Source organism: Gigantopelta aegis, chromosome 4, assembly GCF_016097555.1.
Source record: "Gigantopelta aegis isolate Gae_Host chromosome 4, Gae_host_genome, whole genome shotgun sequence".
NCBI lineage: Eukaryota > Metazoa > Mollusca > Gastropoda > Neomphalida > Peltospiridae > Gigantopelta > Gigantopelta aegis.
In genome coordinates this window covers 57,534,851-57,558,057 of record NC_054702.1, presented here as the reverse complement: position 1 = coordinate 57,558,057, position 23,207 = coordinate 57,534,851, and the positions used below count along the sequence as shown (strand labels likewise).

At 34.9% G+C, this 23,207-nt stretch overlaps 1 protein-coding gene across 3 annotated transcripts in view; it reads left to right on the top strand.

The window, feature by feature from the left end:
- The window catches only part of LOC121370810 (ralBP1-associated Eps domain-containing protein 1-like), a 72,246-nt gene that overhangs the window by 6,000 nt on the left and 43,039 nt on the right, over positions 1 to 23,207 (top strand). For all 3 annotated transcript variants that reach the window (XM_041496289.1, XM_041496288.1, XM_041496287.1), the window contains exon 2: positions 21,520 to 21,643. In XM_041496289.1, the coding sequence (XP_041352223.1) occupies positions 21,520 to 21,643 (124 nt within the window). The remainder of the gene's footprint in view (positions 1 to 21,519; positions 21,644 to 23,207) is intronic.

The window sequence follows — 23,207 nt, the reverse complement described above, 5'->3', positions numbered from 1 at the left end:
TTTCCAGCAGGCCATATTTTGTTCTTAGCAGGATGTATTTCTTTTGGCCTGCTGTTTTAAGAAAATAAGAGCAGGCCATATTTTTACTTCCTATTTCGAGCCCTGTAGTCTTTGACTTGCTGTGACCTGGTCACTGGACTGTGACTGGGTCTGACAACACAGAACTAATGTGCCACCCACTCACTAGGTGGCATTTGTTGTTAAAGGCTAAAACAATGGCTGTGTCTACTAAATAGTAAGTGTCAGTATATACATATATATGTATTTTGATTGTTATTTAATCAAATATTGTCATGGGAAAACTCTGTTAAATAAATAAATAAATATATATATATATATATTTGAATAAATGAATATATATAAATGAAAGTATGCAGAAAGTATATATATATATATATTTGAATAAATGAATATATATAAATGAAAGTATGCAGTGGTCGAAAAGCTTAATTTAGCATTCCTTTAATTGTGCTTAGCTCAGTGTTTGTACTATTTGTATGTGTTACAAATTAAATAAATATATCCTTGATACATGTACATACATGCATGTATTATTGTATGTAAGTATCTTATTTGTACAGATTTTAAATATATTTAATTTAAATAAAAAAAAATAAAAAAATTGAACTATAGGAAGATTAATCACGAATTGTACATGAATGCATGTGTTGAGAAGAACATCTATAGGTGCCTCTACAATGTTTAAGAAAATAAAATAATTTAAATTTCGCAATTTTAAATTTTATTTTATTTTACACTAACTTACTATTTAAATAATTTTTTCATTTACCCTAGCACGTGTGTATGTTGGGGCCACCCATCCGCTGAAGTTATTTTGAGGCAATTAAGGATTAATATTTCAGTGGCTTTAGGTGAAATGGTTTAGTTCTAATACTGTAATAGTCAACATATAAATATTTAATTTGTACATACTTAATTTGGACAAAGCATTTATCGTCGTTGATTTGATTGCTTTCTAAAGCCCATATAACTTACATGTACATTGGACATACGAGTATGTACAAAATTCTTCATTGGTTTAGCAATTTGCCCAGGTTTTAGTCTAACTGAGAATCTCTAGAAAGATGTAACTCACTGTGTGGTTTTGATTTTAGTCTATAATTCTAGAGCGTTGTTTCAGGGCTGCTAGAATTTTTTTTAAATTCACTAGCCATGGGATCAGTAATTTAAGAAATTTACTAGCCACGATTAAAAATCCACTAGTCCTACTTTACTTTAAATAAATAAAATTTTGCTAATTATTAGTAATAATCGGATATGTCATCTAAAGAGGGAGATGGAGCTTAAACACACTAAGATTGTGTGTGTGGGGGGGTGGGGGGGTGGGGGGGGGTGGGAGTTTGTTACAGGATATTCATATTTAAAAAATGCAGCATTTGACAACTTTTGTTTTTACTAGCCGTTTAGCATGGTAATATTAGTTGTTTACTAGCCCAACAATGAACATCACTAGCCATGGGAGTGGGGCTACCATAATCTAGAAGCCCTGGTTGTTTACTCTATCAGTATTCGAAATAAGCACTTGTCCGTTTGTCCCAACAATCTATTTGGACAAGCAAAATGTTCCTTGGTGATTGTCCAGTGGATTAAGTAAAACATTTCAGTGCAGTTTAATTTTAAGCAATCAAAAACATCATCCTGGTACTTGAACAAAAGAAATCATTTATTTGGACAAGTGGAAATATTGGTGGACAAGTAAATTTCTAGATGTATTTGTCCGGTGGACTAGTAAAAAATTCTTCTTATTTCTGTGACTGTCTATAGTGGTGTCCACATGAGATCTGTGTGGTTCATGATCAATCCCATTTAGTAAACCTTTTTTGTACAGTAATTAATACAAATTATTAGTCTCTTGTGGGTCCAACCAAAGGGAACTGTGGGTTTTATCTCTGTCCTTCTGTCTATCTGTCTGTCCTTCTATCCATCTGTCTGTCCCCAGGGCTAGCTCTGGGTGATCAGAAAATGTTGCCAAATTACCTAAAAATGCAAAACCTTGAGCTATTTTCCATCAAAATATAAATTATAACATAATATTTTTTTGCCAAATTAAAATAAAATTTGCCAATTCTAGTCAAAATTCGCAATTGATGAATTTGGCGAGTGGCAGAACTAGCCCTGTGTCCCACATATCATTTTTCAGTTATATATTTTTTCGTACAATGCCTCAAGATAATGAGCTAACATTTTTCGCATAGCTTTATCATATACCATTACAAATAAAGTGACTTTCATGGCAATATAAATATTTTTCACTGTTATGGTCCTTGAACTGTATGCAAAACTTTGTTGGGCAGGGGAAGAGGAATTGTATTGCTTTAGTAGTACTTTGTTTTGATCAACTTGACTTTGCATGTTGTAGAGAATGACAAATATTACATACTTGGAATACACTAGAAATATACCTTACTTTCCAGTTCAAAGGGTTGAACAATGGCCAGTTCTTACAAAGGTTTTGTTTGCCTAGTTTTGAGGGCACCCTCCTTCTATATTCTCTGTAAAGTGGATATTTTTTACTGGGTAATAGTATTTTTTATCACTGTATGTTTAAATTATTATTTAAGGGTATACATTGTTTCCTTAATCCCCATGGTCCAGCATCGTGAAACACTTTTCTCTCATCCTATATAGAACAGAATTATCCCATGAAAGACAGCTATAAAAATATATTTCTGTTGTTCATAAGCTATAACGTTTTTGCACTTAACAAGGGGAGAATGACATCATTGGTAATATATGACATCATATTAATGCTAGCTAGTGATGTCAGGTTATCAGATAAGAGTTTCAAATTGAGATATTTTATGATTATAAAAGCTGTTTTTAATTTATGATGTTATTTTCTGTTTAATACATCAAACAAACAGCATATATGATAACATATTTTATTTATGGTAAAATGGTAAAATCAGCAAGTTTCAGCCATCTTTGTCTGTTAGGGTGAAATTATAAGACTCCATCATATGCGGTCATGTGGGATAGAAAAAGTACACCTGGGTGTACTTTTTTTTTTTATCCCATATGACCGCATATGATGGAGTCTTTTTCTCTCATTCATTCGGTAAATCATTATTTTACACTAACAGACAAAGATGGCTGAACAAGTAACTTTTTTATTTGATAATTTTATTATAAATAAACTACACTATCATATTTGCCGTGTTTGTTTCATGTGTTAAATATAATTTAACACTACAAATTAACTAGATATCTTTTAAAATGAAGGTTTTAATAACAAAATATTAATTTAAAACTGTGTCTAATGACCTCATGTCACCATCTTACATTAATATGACGTCATATATTACCAACGATGTCATGTTAAACACAAGCGCGTGATATCTCATGTAAGATAGAAATTTCTTACACAGCTTTCTTTCATGTGGTAGCTCTGTCCTATATACCTGAGGATGAGAGAAAATAGTTTATTTACTGAAAGACTATCATAATATTATACAGTCATGTTGGATAGAAAAAGTATACCCTCTTGGTTGAAATTTCCACCCTGGGACTTGACAATCCTCAACCCAGGTTGAAATTTACAGCATATGATAGAGTCTTACAGGGCTTGAAGTAGGAAGTAAAATATGGCCTGCTGTTGTTGTTTTGTTAAATAATAACAGCCCAAAGGAAATAGTCCTGCTGAGAACAAATATGACCTAGGGCAGGCCTTTGAGAATTGAAAATCTGCGTGACCCATTTATCAGTTACACAGAAATAAATCCAAGTAACCCATTTCCTTTTGCGTAACCCGTTATATCCAAGTAAATGGTGATCCAAATTTCATGTGAACCAAAAAAATTGGTTATAGAAAATCAGATTCGTTCGAGTAACACGTGAACGAAATGATCATTCTTGGAATTTTTCAGACGCCTGTACTGGAAGTGAAACAGTACCGGTTATACCATCTTATTGGGAGGGTTTTGGATTTTTGTGTAAAATTTTATGACCTCAGATGTATTTTAGAGCAGTATGGAATCATAAGCAAAATATCAGATGAGATAATTGTGAATACTGCGATTGTGTGGTTTTAGCAGGTGGATTTCTGTTTCAGCTGCTACCTAGGATAAAAAAAATGGACTGCTGTTCACAGGCTGCTATTTCAAACCCTAGATATATGTACTCATAATATGAACAGCCAAGATGTTGTCCTTGGCAACAGCATATATATATATATATATATATATGAGCATAACAGAGCATATATATATACACACCTACAAACTTATATAGACTACCATTCGGTGAAATTTGAATGATTTTGAAATATATTTCAATTTGTAGAGATCAAGGTATATGTATATGGTTATTTCAAAACATTGGGTTTCAAATGAGCTTTAAAATGGTATAAACAGCAAACTTGTTACAAGGTGCTATATTATCCGAGTTCTATCTATGCAGATGTCTAACTCATTATCTTTCTTTTTTATCTAAGGTCATGCTACATATATAGTTAGCATTGCAAATGAGCCAAATGCTTGTGACTCCTTGCCTCTATAACTAATTATCTAAGAGAGATATTATTTGGTTTCTACACATGTCTATAATTTACTCAAAGATAATAATTGATAATTTTGTAAAATTTAAAGAAAATTGGTAAAAATGTTGTGAAGAACTGACGAATTTGCACAAAATGACTCCTAATATATTATAGTTAATTAATGTTTCATTGTAGGTTTCTTGATCTACATGTAAGATCACTGTCCCATGTGAAAAGTAATGTGATCTTACCATTGTCCCTTGTACTAATTATTTGTACCACAAGCAGACAGAACAACAATGAAACATGTGACTTGAGTTATCTTGTTGATATGGTCAGGACTAATAAAAGCTGACATCACTTTGTTGTAATTTACAGTCTTGTGTCAACATAACCCATTTTCCATCTTTATTGTTTGGTATGATAGTATAGAAGAAAGTAAACAGCACAGACACAGGTGTAAGCTACATGTGTTTTTTCACAGAGCAAAGATTAGAAGATTTAAAGTATTAAATTTAAAATACCAGTATGTGGGTAATTTCATGTAGTTTGGGAATGGATGTTATAATTACAAGTGCAAAGGGCAGGGATAGCTCTGGATTAGCAGAAAATTTTGCCAAATTATCAATCACAATTCAAAAACAGCAGAAAACCATTTATTTTGCAACAAAACATCATTTATTTCATGAAATTATTTTTCCAAATTAAAAAAATATTCGGCAATTATTTTTAAAATTCACAGTTGGCGAATTTGGTGAGTGCCAGAGCTAGACCTGAAAGGGGGGGAAAACAAAATCCCCCAAGTACATGTATGTACTTGTAGGTAATTATGAACATGTAGATTTTCCTGGCTCAGCTAACTTCCTGTTGCAATAATTGCATATGACAAAGACATTTTGATCTTCACATTATAATAATTATTCCTCGGTAGGGTGCATGCCTCAAATGAAATCCCATAAATGACAGTGGTATTCAGGGAACATTTTGTTCAGTATCGCATTACGATTTGCTGCGCAAGTTGTAAGTTTCAGAGATAGCTACACAATTCTGAAACATTAAACATTAGTTGCAAATAAATTTTTATTTTTAAACAGTAGTTGCAAATAAATTTTTAGTTGGACTAGAAATATCTCTAACAAGATTTTGAAAACAATTAGAAACCATGCAAATGTTCATGTACACCATACATGTACATATAACAAGCACTATGACAACTTACCCTTATTGAAGAAAATCAGAACTCGCCCTACCTATCCCCATTTTTGTTTTGTCTTTACAATTTAAAAAAGTGAGATATAGGTATATTTGGACAAGTGTATTACTTTTCCAGTGGTGATGGCGGCATTGTCGTTGTCAACTTTTGCATTAAAATTTTACGTTTTGATACGTTTCTCACAAACTAAAAGTCCTAGATTAGCAAAACTTGGTTTACATATATAGTTAACCTATAGACGTTCATCACAATGTACTGAAAACATTTATGATAGGTGAGACATTTAATTCCATGAAATTCTTGTTATATACAGTGACTACAATATTTAGTATTTGGTTAATAAAATTTTGTTTAAATTTGACACTTAATTTTTTTCTGGAAAGAATACTCTACATATCTAAAAACTGAGTAATTACAAATTATTTCCAATTTCAAAATGGGAGCGGAAATTCTTCAGTGTTAGTGACAATTACTAAAATTAGGGATTGATCCGTTTTCAGCCCTCGCGCTCACTTGATTGTGCTTTCCATCTTCCGAAATACAATCAATAAAATGGCTTTATCATTACGGACTGTCATTAATACTCCAGGCTTGAAGTTAACAGCTCTTTTCACTCCTTTCCTCCTCTCTTGTTGTATTCCATTTTCCTCCTATTACTTCCCCATCTACAGGTGTGTCGGTGCAGATTGTTTACATCACACTTGGTTTGTGATCCCCTCAGATGGTACTGCACAAACAGTCCCAGTCTGGTGTGAACAGTGAAGTCAGTGTTTACTGAAACACAAACAAGCTGTTCAAACAGAGAGGGAAGACATTAACACTCGCAGAAACGCAAGGCCAATAAAGTCATCCTTGACAAATGAACACCACAAAGGAGGAAAAATGCTAATAATTTTACTGCAGTGGCTATTATGTGTACCCATTTTTACGTGTGTATATATATATATATATATATATATATATATGAGTATATTTGCTTTTCTAGATAAAGTAATTTATGAACCGTCACATAGCCCAGTGGTAAAGCGCTTGCTTGATGTGCAGTCAGCCTAGGATTGATCCACATCGGTGGGCCCATTAGGCTATTTCTTGTTCCAACTAGTGTAACAAAGGCTATCCTGTGCTTGCTGCTAATTGAAAACAGTAGCACATGGAGTGGTAGCAGCAGGTTTCCTCTCTCATCATCTGTGTAGTCCTTAACATTATGTCCAACATCATATAACCATAATTAAAATGTGTTGGATGCAAATAAAACCACACGTCATTTGGAAACCCGTCTCTTAAATTTGACTGTTTAAAAAACTATATTCAAAGATGTGATCATAAAAGCAAGTGCCTGACATCAATAAATAAGCTTTAATACATCGAAGTGATTCATGTTTTTTATGTTTTAAATAAAAAGACTTCAACTTGTAATATTAGTGATGTGATGGGTTTTTTTTAATATTAATTTCAGTTTTTATTTGTGTAAAATGATTTTCACAATGTACACTGGATTTGATCTGAAATGTTTAAAAATTACCTTTATTTTTAAATGTTTTAAATATATTATAGAGAATTCAGTTTATTTTAGATCATTTAAACTTTTCTTTTTAAATTGTTATCACATCCCTGTATCATGTTGCTTGCTAGAATCAAACAATCTGCTGACACCATCAGTGATGTGGGGTGGGACGTAGCCCAGTGGTAAAGTGTTCGCTTGATGCGCGGTCGATCTAGGATCGATCCCCGTCAGTGGACCCATTGGGCTATTTCTCGTTCCAGCCTGTGATCCACAACTGGTGTAACAAAGGCTGTGGTATGTACTATCCTGTCTGGGATGTTGCATATAAATGATCCCTTGCTGCCAATCGAAAAGAGTAGCCCATGAAGTGGCGACAGCGGGTTATCTCTCAATATCTGTGTGGTTCTTAACCATATAACCGTAAATAAAATGTGTTGAGTGTGTCGTTAAATAAAACATTTCCTTCCATCAGTAATGTAGTTGGTTTTTTTTTATAAAGTTGGTGTAAATTCAAATTGGCTGTAATGAAGATAACCATTTCTTGCCCACTGGACAGTGTTATCCAGATTATCTAGAAAAATCTGTCTGACCCTAGGACTAGACGATTTCTACATACGCGTGATGTCACAACTCATGGTTTACGACAATTGATGTCATAACTCATGATTTTCAAAATTCTGTTTGCCATTTCACGTTGTATCATTGTTTTAAAAATATTTAAACAAATTAATATTTTCAACTTTATATTTATTGTTAGGTTGTTGCATTTTTATGTCGTTGCATAAGTTGGACTATTTTCAGCATATGATTAAATGAGTTTCATTGTTTTTAGGTGAAATGTTTACGAATTGTTCAACAATAAACAAACCTTCGACAAAATTAATGTTTTGTTACTGTAATTAAATGGGCAAGAAAAAGAATCAATCACTGTTGTGAGGTATAGATAAGGCAATTCCAACCCTCGGGACAAACATTTATCTATACCTCACAACAGTGATAGATTCTATTAGTCTTTATCTTTTTTCCCATTAGTTCTACTTCTAGTACATGTAAAGATATTTCATACAAAATGCACATGTGCAGTGTTCGAGATTAACGGTATCCCGATATCCCGGGGATACCAGAATTTAATTTTGGATACCAGACTTCAATAACCCAGTATCCCACCAGGATACCATATAATGTTTTTTTTTTTTTTAATCCTGCATTTTTATTTTTCGCTGAAACAATGAAAGTAGTAATTTACTAGTGAAGTTAAGTAACAGTGTCATCCAAGTTTGTTACGATGTTATTTATGAATTTCATTTAAGTGGAACACTAAATTCTCAAGTGGGATACCAGATTTTGAAATGTTAGTATCCAACTGGGATACTGCTCAAAAATTTTAATCTTGAACACTGATGTGTAAAATGTACCCAAACTTGAGAAGTAATGTTACTACTGGTATATGATAAATTTGTGTACATACACTGTATATTTGTACTGTTGTATGTTAGACTGGTGTGCTGTTTTCTTTGTGACTATTTCCTGAAATGTCTGACACTGAAATATTTGAAACTTACACGGGTTAGCAGCACTTACATTTTTGTGAGTGTTGCTTTTTTGATAAATATAATCTTGGTCTTGACGGAAAGTAAACACAGAACAACGGTTGAACAGAGAAAACAGTTGAACAGAGAAAACGGGCATGAAAAAAAGATTTAAGATTTATATGTTTATTTTTTCCCTTGTATTCTACAGGAAAGTGATAAAGCTAGGAAAGCAAGGATCAGGTTTAAACCAAACATGTTTTACGCCTGTTTTGCAATATCCACATGGCATGTATTTAATAGTACATTTTGTAAATTCATGTTATAAAAAAGTGTTTTTTTTTTTTTTTTAGTTTAATTTTTTAAATGACCTAAACATGTATTTATTAGTAAATATTTCCATGCCCGTACTTTTTAATTCAGTTTAACTGGAAAGTACTTAATATTTCCTATTCCACACCCAGCCACTTTCAAAATATGCGAGGGCATGCTGTTACAAAAGTGATCTGCAATCGCATATTTAAAAAAATATTATTCAGTATTTACATTGTTGTTATTTCTTCCAACTTGCTATCGCAAGATAATTTAAATTTCATGGGTAGCCCCCTTCATCAATATTCTATATATATATTCAAACTACACTTGCACTTTGACAACAATTATATATTTTATAAATGGCTTAAAATACTTGCAACTTAAAGTTCTTAATGACTTTAAAAGTCAGTTTTAAGTTGATGGTAAGAAAAGTTTAAGATACAAAAAAATCTAGGGATGTCATGATACACCAATACATCGATGCATCACGATACTACGGTAACTATTTTAAATGTTTAAATCACTTCACCTAAGCTTCATCTTTTTGTTTTACTGTGAAAACACAGTGAATCAGTTATCATGATACATATCATATCACTGTCAGGGGCTATGTATCGTGATATGTATCGTATCATGGGCTGTATATCGTGATACACATTGTATTGTGATATGTATTATATCATGGGCTATATATCGTGACACGTATTGTATTGTGAGGTAGGTGTATTGTGACATCCCTAAGTAAATCTCAGTCTGTTTTTTTTAATATTAACTGTATGTATGTATATATATATACAAGTATTACTTGTGGTGTCTGTGCCTCTCAGCTTTCCTATGAAGAAAAAACACATACTGCTTCCACTGGATTTAAATATATATCAGTAACACAATAGGACTGCAGTAAACAGTGTGTCAACAACATGCATAGCTCCTTGATTTGGTAAACAAATTTAATTTTTTGGCAATTCCACGGTAACGGAATTACGAGTTGGAGAGATATTTCAGGCATTAAACTCAGCTAGTCCACATAAGAAAAATTATCATAATGGTGTAACTATGTAATACACTAGTACTGCACTAGTGCTTGCCATGGGCAGAAGTGAGACTCCCTACTGCAACGTGTAATGCATGAGTACTTAATTAAAGTTTGGTAATGGAATTACATAAAATCGGACACCATTTTTAAGGGCACCGCAAAACATCAACAAACTGTGAAGTATGATGAAATAATTATTTATCTTCATGATGGAATGATGACCTAATGACTTGTGATTAACAAAATAGAAATTATATTACATATTATCTTTTCATAATTTTGTTGTACATTGAATGCCGGTAACGGAATTACACAGTTCGGTAACGGAATTACCGCTCTGAATTTACTTTTGAAAAACAATATTTATTTACTTTAAATTTGATTTGTAAATATGTTGCATAATTTTATGAGTTAAATAATAATTCAGTATACTTGTTTTAAGCATTCATATTAATATTTCAAATGATAACTAGTTTCAATATCAGTAACATGTACATGTATATGAGTGGAGATTTAAACTAGCACTAAACTGTGTACATACTAGTATTACATAGTAAATGTTTAAAATGTTTGACAACAATTGAAAAAAATTCTTGAACATTGACATTGTTAATAACAAAGAGAATGACACCAGGTCAAAGGAACACAGGCCAATTAAAATTATATAAACTGACCGTCAAACATCTAGATTGTATTATGGTAAGTGAAAGATATTATGCCTAATAATAAAATTCCTCATCTATCTGAGGTTATGGTAACATACATGACAACATTCAAAACCAGTATTTTCTATTTTGGCCAACCAAACATGCCATCTTTCCAATTTAAGAATTTTACTCAGATTAGATTTCCTTGTGAAACAGCATTAATACTATAAAACGGTTGCTTTCTTTTTGTCCATTTCATACATTTAAAAGCATACATTTTGTAATGTTGGTGATTAGAATGATACTTTCCATTTTCTGGAGATCCTGTCATTTAAATATAAATTATTAATACAGTCAATAATTGCCTTTGGATAAAGTAAAATTAAAGTTTGCTTCAAGTAAATATGTTGTTACATTTCCACTTTCTGGAACCTATATATGTTTAAAGATATGTATAGAGCTTGAAATAGTGGCCTGTAAAAAGTGAAAAGAAGTCTATTTTTAAATCTTGCAAGTGAAATAAACATTCACCTGCTAAAATTAACTAAAAATTGCGTCATTTTTTAAAAAACAGATGTACATATGATCATCTCATCTTCTATATTTAGCTGAGGTCGAGCTCATAATTCTGTTACATTTTAATTTTATAATGCTCTAAGTAGTTTAAGAGGTCTTAATTTTCCACGCATTGTCCCAAACCCTACATTCATGTTGTTTTGTCTTACATGTATTTCCAGCAGGCCATTTTTGTTTCACAGCAGGCCATATTTCTTTAAGCCTGCTATTTAAAAAAATAATAATGGCAGGCCATATTTTACTTCATATTTCGAGCCCCGATATAATTCTAGTAGGTTTCGATTATAACTTGAATTTTGTCATGGATTTGCAGAAGTTTAGTCATCATAATGAAGCTTTTAAGTAGTACTGTTTGGTTAAAGTATATCAGATTTCCTTAATTTCTATATTGTTAATGGATGACATTTATATTTGCTATGGGTGTTCGGCAAATGCATTTGGAGCCACTACTAGTACTATTACCATATGGATTTTTAAAAAAGATTTTGTACATCTTCCTATTGTTACATCACTTGATGTACTGGTATATATGGATAAGTGTGTAGCATTTTAGTACTGTGTAGGTTATATTAAAGTGTTTCTTAACAATATATACCAAAGACGGTAACGGAATTACATATGTTTAGAGCTATATAATTTTACTAATAATGTATGAATTTGAAAGTAAATGTGTCTGATTATGTTAATTAACATATACTCAGAGAATATGAGTCGATTCCTTGATTACATATAAATGAATAATACAATCTAACTTTTTGTTTGTTTTCGGTAACGGAATTACAAACTGATTCTATGTTTTCTAATTTCCCCTAAATGTAATTTTTTTTTTCTTTCATTAAAGTGGATTATGAAGTGTAGTACTTTGTTAGTGGTAAAACAAAAACACTAATAAAAAGAATATTACCTTCAATTACATGGCTGCTGTACATAAATTCATAGTGTGTATTATGGAAGTGTCATATTTTTAGTGTGACGGTATCCTCATAAAATAACTAAAGTCAAACACATCCATTTATTTTACAATATTTTACTTATCAGATTTGGATTCTCCAGACATTTTTACATTAAAAACAATCTTAATATATAAGTAATAACATGATTTGATTTTTTCACTCCATGTCCACTTTAGCGTGGAATTGCCCATTAAAGTTTGCTTCAAGTAGATATGTTATGTTACATTTCCACTTTCTGGACCCTATATATGTTTAAAGATATATGTACAGTGCTTGAAATAGCAGCCTGTAAAAAGTGAAAAGAAGTCTATTTTTAAATCTTGCAAGTGAAATAAACATTCACCTGCTAAAATTAACTCAAAATTGCATCATTTTTCAAAAAAGAGATGTATGTACGATCATTTCATCTTCTATTTAGCTGAGGCCGAGCTCATAATTCTGTTACATTTTAATTTTATAATGCTCTAAACTACATATCAGAGGTCCTAATTTTCCACACATTGTCCCAAACCCTACATTATTTCCAGCAGGCCATTTTTGTTTCACAGCAGGCCATATTTCTTTTGGCCTGCTATTTAAAAATAATAATAATGGCAAGCCATATTTTGCTTCATATTTTGAGCCCCGATATAATTCTAGTACATGTAGGTTTCAATTATAACTTGAATTTTGTCATGGATTTGCAGAAGTTTAGTCATCATAATGAAGCTTTTAAGTAGTACTGTTTGGTTAAAATGTATCAGATTTCCTTAATTTCTATATTGTTAATGGATGACATTTATATTTGCTATGGGTGTTCCGCAAATGCATTTGGAGCCACTACTAGTACTATTACCATATGGATTTTAAAAAAAAGATTTTGTATATCTTCCTATTGTTACATCACTTGATGTATTGGTGTATATGGATAAGAGTGTAGCATTTTAGTACTACTAGTATGTAGGTTTATATTAAAGTGTTTCTTGACACTATATACCAAAGATGGTAACGGAATTACAAACCTATGGTAACGGAATTACATATGTTAACAGCTATATAATTTTACTAATAATGTATGAATTTGAAAGTAAATGTGTCTGATTATGTTCATTAACATATACTCAGAGAATATGAGTTGATTCCTTGATTACATATATATGAATAATACAATCTAACTTTTTGTTTGTTTTCGGTAACAGAATTACAAACTGATTCTATGTTTTCTAATTTCCCCTAAATCTAAAAAAAAATTTTTTTTCATTAAAGTGGATTATGAAGTGTAGTACTTTGTTAGTGGTAAAACAAAAACACTAATAAAAAGAATATTACCTTCAATTACATGGCTGCTGTACATAAATTCATAGTGTGTATTATGGAAGTGTCATATTTTTAGTGTGACGGTATCCTCATAAAATAACTAAAGTCAAACACATCTATTTATTTTACAATATTTTACTTATCAGATTTTTACATTAAAAACAATCTTAATATACTGAACCGCAAAAGAAACGCGAGATTTTTAAATGTCATTTCTATATGGTAAATTATAACAATTTATTTCGGGGATGTAACTGTCAATATTACAAGACATGCTGGTTTATGACTGAGACCCAAATTGCAGGTACCCTTTCAACTTTCCATGAAACGACACGACAAAACGCACCTGTCTCGAAGGCCGTGGGTGGCAGTCGCAAACAATTGTCATGAAAACCGAAATGCACGTGCATCTCGTGGAGGTTATGGGTATAAAAACCAACTTGAACCGCATTCCTGGCATTCGTAATTTGCACGCATCAGGTATGGCCCGATTGTCAGCAGCGCAGAGAGAACAAGCTATCGGCCGATTGCAAGCCGGGCAGCGTGCCCTGGTTGTTGCTAACGCTTACAATGTCCATGTCAGCACCATCCATTGTCTACAGCAGCGGTACATCAACACCAACAGCACTGCAGACAGTCACCGCAGCGGGCGCCCCCGGGTGACCACGCCCAGGCAGGACCGCTACATCAACCGGCAACACCTCCATGATCGCTTCAGAACGGCCAGCATGACAGCTCGCGCGACCATTGGCACTGGACAGCGACCCATCAGTGACGACACGGTACGACGTCGACTGGCCGCCAACAACCTGTTTTGCCGACGTCCCGCTCGAGGACCTGTCCTCACCGCCCGCCACCGCCAGACACGACTACAGTGGGCTACACAGCACCAACATTGGCGGCATCAACAATGGAGGTTGATAGTCTTCTCTGACGAGAGCCGGTACTGCGTTTCCAACTCGGATGGCAGAGTGAGGGTGTGTCGTAGAAGGCGTGAACGCTACAGAGACGCATGTGTCCTGGAGAGAGACCCGTGGGGTGGCCAAAGCATCATGGTTTGGGGTGCTATAGGCCTGAATCAGAGAATTGGGCCCCATTTGTTCCAAAATGTTGGTGCAGGCAGAGGGAATGGCATCACAGCGCAGCGCTACGTTGACCAGATTCTAACACCTCATATAGTGCCCTTTATCATGCGTCACCATAACCACGTGTTCCAGCAGGATAATGCTCGCCCCCACACGGCCAGGATCACCATGGACTTCCTGCGTCAGCACAACATCAGAACCATGCCGTGGCCGGCTCTCAGCCCTGATTTGAACCCGATTGAACACCTGTGGGATGAAATCCAGAGACGGCTTAACCAGGTGGTCCCACGGCCGACAACTCGTGTGCAACTGGAGGCAGCTTTCCTGAGGGTGTGGGCACAGGTGCCAATGGCTTTTGTGAACCGCCTCGTGCACTCCATGTACCGACGGTGTATGGCCGTTTTGAACACCCAGGGAGGACATACATGGTATTGAACATGTCACGCCCTACAATCTCGATGTGCTGGATCCCCCCACTACCTGAACACAGGCAAACGACCCAGAGACTGTGGTCAAAGTGCATCCAATAAATTGACTTTATCAGATTTTTCAAAATTTATCTTTGATATTAATAAATTGAAACATATTTTCTCAGCCACACGTGTCGCGTTTCTTTTGCGGTTCAGTATATATATAAGGAATAACATGATTTGATTTTTTCACTCCATGTCCACTTTAGCGTGGAATTGCCCTTTTGTAGTTTTATTACTAACTTCCAAAGATGCAGTTCTAAGTCTAGATTTCAGGGCTATTTGAGAACTCTTTCTGTCCTTGTTTTTATAATAAATATTATTATTCTGTAAATTTCTTTTTTTATTTTATAATAAAAAGCATGCATGAACCCTCAAATTTTCAAGATTCCCCCAAAACATTTCTTTTTCTTTTTTGTCCAGTTTAATTGTCTTATTTCCACTTCTAATATGGGATCCTGTACGTGTCAACACTATTTTTATTATCAGCTTCCAAGTTATGTTTATTTATAAATGATGTTTACTAACTCACTTTAGTAATTAGTGGATTATCCATGTGTGATTGGACAACTGATTGCTGTGCTAGCAGTGAAGTGAGGTCGATGGGCTTGTTAACATACACCATGAGCATGTACACTGATTGTCTTCACAGAAACCAACTCTCTTTAGTGCCTTTCGACATTCTGTCAATCAGGTGCGATGTAGAAGATTAGTAGTAGAAGAGCAATTGTGTAGAGTGTGATAGGTCACAGGATCGATCACCGTCGATTGACTTGTTTCCTCCCCATCCTAACCAGTGCTTAATGGCTGGTACAGGTACATCAAAGGCTGTGGTATGTACTGTCCTTTCAGTGAGAAAGTACATTTTAAAGATCACATTTCTTTCTTTTGACCAAGTGTCACAATAAGCATATATATTAGAAACCAAATAGTAATAGTTTAAAATGTGCTGAGGTGACAGTAACAGAACAAATATTCCTTTCCTCTCCAGGTCAGGTCAGGTCATAGGGCTTTACGTGCACATTCAGAGCAAGCTGTTGTAGCGCACAGGACAGGAAAGGTGGGGGAGGGGGAGAGATGGGACCGCCCGCACTGGCAAGTGCAAGGGAGGACCAGCAGCCCGACCATGGTCGGTAGCAGGCAGAGGCGGGGGGTGATGGTGCTATTGAATTTGGAATGGAGCAAAGTATTATGCCAAAGAGAAAAGGTGCGCAATTTGGGTTGAGGAAATTGGGTGCAATTTTGAACGGTCGGCCAAAAAGAAGTTCCAGAGCTAATATAGGTTTTGGTATTAGTGAATCGAGAGTAGCTCGTTAATTAGACCTCTATGATGCTGGGGTGTCTCCCTAGGTTGCCCATATGGCCCTTAAAAGGGCCTGACCGCTTCTGGTCATGGCATGACAACCCAGGGGAGACTCGTGCACTTGTGTACACACCGGTAAGCAAGACGCTGTTGTTCCGGGATATTTCCCGATCTTGTTGTTGTTGCAGTCAATGACGTCCTCCTCTTCAGTGTCGCCAAATACCAAGTAGACCACCAGCAGCAAATATTTTGGGGTGGGATAGGGTAGACCGGTATTCTTTTATCTGGCTTACCCTGGGTGCAGTGCAATTGTGTACTCGGAGCCGGTATTCTTTTGTCCGGCTCCTATTAGAGTACGTGCTGGGCCATTAAATGGGGGCGGGTGCATTGTTATCATTAGTCAGTGCACCCTATGTACTGTTGCGATGGTGTATGCTGTATGTTTGTAAACCCTAGTTTGGTGTTAAGGTTGTTCCTATTGTCCTAAGTCCCTATTCTAGTGTACTCAACAGTTATCCAAGATGAATTATAATATCTAACAGGTTAATCTTACTTGTTATTTATCCGGCTGTCTGGATTCCTATCTGCTTCTTCTGGAACCCTAAGTGACTCACCTTATGTTGCTATAATAAAGCTTGTATTTGGTAGCACATGGTGCAAGTGCAAAGACAAAGTCGTGCAGTTTATTTACAATATTGTGGCGTCCAATTAAAGGATAGCCACCGCAATAGTTTCCTAAAAAGAAGAAGTAAAAAACACACAAAAACAACAACAAACAACAACAAAAAAACACCAAAAAAACCCATTTATCTACAAGGTATACTCTTACAAATATTTATGCTTAATAGTAAAAATAGAAAATATAATAAAACTAGTTGTATGTCATTTGTCCTGTTAGTCATAATTTGCCGTCCTTCAGCCGCTGATTCCCCGAAATGGAGTGCATAATCGTAGCTCGAGTGTGGAGGGTCTCCCATCTGTCAGGTGTATGTATGTATGTAGTCGTTATTTTCCTTACAGGCAGAATGGCTTAAAAATACCAGGCCCGGCTCTACACGGCAAGTAAAACACTTGCATTTGCGAGTAACTTTTGTTTACAGGTGACTATTTATTAAAAAGTAGTAGCCAATTGGCGAGTATAAAATAGTATAGTGCAAAAACTAAATTTGGATCTATTTCTTTCTTTCTTAAGTGGTTGAATACTGGGGGCATTGCCATACATTTATTTTATAAAATTATGTATTAGGTAAAACTCTGGTGAGTAGATGGAGATATTTGGCTAGTGAATATATGTCATTTACTAGCCAGTAGCAAGTGAATTGAATTTTCTGCATTGAGCCCTGAATATATTTTTAAACAATGTTTATAAAATGGAGTTGTGCATGTACCTTTTGCAAAATGTATCCCAGAGGTAAAGAGCTTGCCTTATGTGTGATCAGTTTAAGATCGATCCCCATCGGTGGGCCCATTGGGCTATTTCTTGTTTGTGTCTGTGGGATGATGCATTTAAAAGATCCCTTGCTACTGCTAAAAAAAATGTTGCAGGTTTCATCTCTAAGACTAGTGTCAAAATTACCAAATGTTTGACATCCAATAGCCGATGATTAATAAATCAGTGTGGTGTCGTTAAACAAATCAAACTTTGTACCTTTTTAACAGAATTAAGGCGTTACTACATGATACAAGTGTCATGCACGATAATAGCCAATTACATAGCAACTGACAAAATTATATGATTGAATTTACAAAGCCTATTTATGTCTTACACGCATGTAACTACATACCGTATATCTTCGCCTGTAAGTCGATCTCGGCTATAAGTCGAGTCCCTAATTTCAAGCCCTGAAAACATGTTTTTTTATTGACCCGTTTATAAGTCGACCCATGAAAAACTACTTATAAATATTGAAATATTTCTTATTTTCAGCACATGAGAACAATAATATTTGAACAAAAGAAATTATTTTACAAACTTCGGTTTTCACGTTTTGTACATCGCAATATAATCAGACTATTCCAATCAAACTATCATTATTACATAGCATCAAAACGAAATATTCCCTTAGTAGAGAGTGAAAGCTGTTTGACTGTTACTGTATAGTACTGTACAGATGGTGGTTTTGTGCACAGACAACGACTTTATTTATAAACACTGACAACAGATCACTACGATAAAACTGAAAGTATCACGTTTTGCCGCCATATTAATACATGTAAGGAGGATAACTCTGGAAAGTACACTGGTTTTTGTACCAAATGATGTGTGTCCCTATTGCTCTAGATAGTGAACTGCAGAGATCAGTCTATTTTAAGGGAAAGCTCAGTAATATTCATGAAGTTAATCACCGCCAAAACATTGTTTGAACAAACCATTAATGCCAGTGACCAGATTTCAAAATAAACTCAGGCAACAGGTAGTTAGTATTGTTAACATTTTTACTATTAGTGATGACTGTTAATTTAACTAAGTGGACTGTTGTCTTGGCATGTGAGTGAGATCGTACGCCTTTTCGCATAACCAAAACCGTTCTAATGCCAAAAAAAATAGGTTATAAAAAATAAATGTGTCAAATTAACATATTTGAGTATAAATACATGGCATACTTCAACAATAAAACTTGTAAAATAATCCCCAAAACAGTAATATTTTTTGGTGAAATTTGTTTACCCTCTTATAAGTCGACCCCCCAAGTTGTAAAATAATTTTTGGGTGAAAAAAATTCGACTTATAGGCGAAGATATACGGTACATGTACAATGTCCAATTTTTTTTTTTTGCACATTTCAAACACATTTGGTTGATACTTCAAACACATTCGGTTGATACTTCAAACACATTTGGTTGATACTTCAAACACATTCGGTTGGGGCGAGATGTAGCCCAGTGGTACAGCGCTTGCTCGATGCACGGTCGGTGTTGGATTGATCCCCGTCGGTGGGCCCATTGGGCTATTTCTTGTTCCAGCCAGTGCACCATGACTGGTATATCAAAGGCTGTGGTATGTACTAACCTGTCTGGGATGGTGCACATAAAAGATCCCTTGCTGCTAATCGAAAAGAATAGTCCATGAAGTGTTGACAGCAGGTTTCCTCTCTCAATATCTGTGTGGTCCATAATCATATGTCTGATACCATATAACCGTAAATACAGTGTGTTGAGTGCGTCATTAAATAAAACATTTCTTTCTTCTTTCTTTCTTTCAAACACATTCGGCAACCATAACTGAGGCAAGAGATGATTCGCACGCTTTCGCTCTCACATTTATACATTTTCTAGATAACTTCCTCAGTTTGAACATATTTTCTTTAAGTTTTGTTGCTAGGTTACAAGTTAATACTCAAACAAAAATAGATACATTCTTGTCTGATTGCTGTATTCAGTAACTGAAATTGTCCTTTTGTGTAAAGATATTGATTTTTTATGATAGTCTAGTAATAAAAACTCCCACAGTACGTGAATCGAGGAAAACATCTTGATTCCTCTTCATCAGTTGATTGTATCTTTCTTTTCCCTTCTGTTTGTATTCTGTCAAGGAAGGAAATGTTTTATTTAACGACACACTCAACACATTTTATTTATGGTTATATGGCATCAGACATATGGTTAAGGACCACACAGATATAGAGAGGAAACCTGTTGTCGCCACTTCATGGGCTGCTCTTTTTTATTAGCAGCAAGGGATCTTTTATATGGACCATCCCACAGACAGGATAACACATACCACGGCCTTTGATATACCAGTCGTGGTGCACTGGCTGGAGCGAGAAATAGCCCGATGGGTCCACCAACGGGGATCGATCCCAGACCAACCGTGCATCAAGCGAGCGCTTTACCACTGGGCTAAGTCCTGGCCCCATTATATACTGTCAAAGACAATCTATAACTTACTATAATGATACAGTCGAATAAAAGTACATTCCATGTGCGTAGGTTGTTCAGAAGGTGCCGCCTTCAAAGTCATATTTGTCCAGATTTCATACGACTGTTAATCAATACGAACATTAACAAATTACATTAAAAGTTATACACTGTGTGTGTTTGGTGGGGAAAATGTAAATGCAGTTTGGGGTGCCTCTTTAAAGTTTCGTTTGGTGACTTGGCATCAAAAACTGTGCTTTTGACAAACTGTGGCGTAGGCGGCATGCAGCTTCTGCTTCTTCAGCAGGTAGTTCTGTGGCAAACTGTGCTGGGCAGTGACAAACTATGGACATGGTTACATACAGTTTGCAGTAGTGCTGGTACATGTACATGTACATGTATATCTGCTAAAAAAAAAAGAGTACCGGTAGGTCATTACCTAGAGATGTGATTGGTTATTTTTTCAAGTGATCATATGTGCAACAAAACTTACCTATCTATAGTCCAACCCATCATTCTATTAAAATGTTGGGGTTTTTTGTAAATAATTTCAGTTAGGTTTGACATATGAAGAAAAGTAAAAGTGTTTTGGAAATAAGCCAAGAAATACAATTTGTATGTGCAATTTACAAATCACTCGGCTCAGAAATAAATAACTTGTAGTAAATTACATAGTAAGAAAAAAATCGTGATCCCTGTGGAACAGACTATAGTGTGGACAGTGACATTGAAATGCATAACAATTTCTGGTGACATACATGTATAGGGGGAAAAAAATGTCACAAGAAGTACAACAAAAAGGCCAGTTATGATCAAGCTTAGGTCCCTTGTGAAATAAGGTTCCATTGAAAATTATTTCACTTGGTATATAAACTTGATAATGATCGTTAACGCGTATATAATCCGTATGCAACCCCTGCAATTGCCCATTGCAATCGGCAATGCCGTGGAGATTGCCGTGGAGATTGCCATGGAGTTTTTAATTCTTCACAGCACTTTTTTGCCTTGGACTATATTCAGGTGGGTTTTTTTCAATGGCATGTTTTTGGTTGTTTTTTTGCCGTGGACAGTTTCTTAATTGCAGAGGTTGTTTATGTACTTTTGTTTTTTTTACCTATACAGTACCAATACATATACAAGTATGTTGGAAAAAGACAGCTGTAGACTTCATTACTTTTTCATTTTAAAAAATGGTGACTACCTGTTGCTGATGATAAAATTTATGTTCACTTTCAGATCACTGAACTGTGTGGAGCCAAGCGATTAGGCCATTTTGGCCGAAGCCAGTTCTACATTGCTCTCAAGCTGATTGCTGCCACCCAGATAGGCCTTCCCGTGAAACTTGACAGTCTCAACTCAGGTGAGTAAACCATAAGGGCTTTCCACACATTTTTTTAGCCAAACGCCCAGATGCAATGCTAAATTTAGACTACCAGCTGCCAGAACAAAGTTGGCCAATTGTCTGCTGTCATGACTAGTTGCTAGTCTGAGCACTTTTACAACTTGATTTTTCTTGTATAACCCATTTGTTGTTAATCTGAATGCACTTGTCATAAGTCAGGAGTTTGGGGGGAAATTACAATACAACCATTAAGTTGGCCAACTTCATCCTGCCAGTTGACAGCTTGAGCCTAGCATAAGAGTAATTTGAAAACTTTAGTAAGAAAATCATAGCCAAAATACAAGTTTCAGTTAGCCAAATAAAGTATAACAAAATTAAGTTTAAAAAAAGAAAAGAATTGTATTTTTAAACATTTCAAATTCAGGGCTCTAAGAATAAAAAATATGCCTAACCTAATTATTGGTTATTTTTATATCTGCCATATTGAAAGATAACCTCATATCATATTTTGGAAATTAAAAGCTCAAGTCATTTGCTTAATGAAATCCAGAATGGCTATGTTATCAATGTTGATGATTTTACTGTTTTGATAAAAAGTTGCGGTTAATTCCCATTAATTAAAATGACAGTAAAGTAAAATGCATTAAGGGCATTCATTATTTTTAAAAGCATGGTGCTGACGTAAATGTAAGACCTTTATCTAGGAGTTCTCGAGATTGTTTTCCCTATGCTGGAAGCAATACATATAGCTGCCAACAGTATTCTCTTGGTGCCAAGTGTAGAACACACTCTATATGTTATGAAAGAAACTTAATGAGATTTCATATGGGTTTCAGCATTATTGATTCTAGAGTAATGATAGACACAGACTACCAACTGCCAGCAGAAAGTTGGCCAACTTTCTGCTGTAACGACTTCTGTGACTGTCAAGTTGCTAGTTAGAGTGCTTTTACAACTCGATTCTCGTCATATGACCCATTAATTGTTAGTCTGAACGTACCTATCGTAAGTCGGGAGTTGGGGAAATTACAAAGCAACTGTCGAGTTGGCAAACTTTCTACTGGTGATTGACAGGCTGACTCTAGCAGTACTGTGAAGATAATGAATGTCAATTTGATGTACATATTTCCACTACACCAACTTCTTCCACACCAACCTTAATAACAGTTACTAACCACTAAACTTCTGTTTAGGACAAACAGCTCATATAGCTGAGATGTGTGCCTAGAAGTAGAACAGCATGCTTGAACCTTAATTGGATACATATAAGTGCAAAAGTTTTAAACGAATGCTTACTATAAAATAATTTGAACCCTCTGTCCTGAATAAACAGCCCATATAACTGAGGTGTGTGTGTGTAGAACATCATGCTTGAACCTTAATTGGATATAAGTGCAAACAGTTTAAATGAATACTTTTTGTCAAATAATTTGATGAAGCGACACTAATAAGACATGAATAACAGCATATTTGGAGTTGGTGTTTCACAGTTTGGTGCTAAATTTTGTGGGTTTTTTTTTTTTTTTTTTACATTGATTATGACTGGATTTTAAAGTATCAATATAGCACAAACGTCTTATTT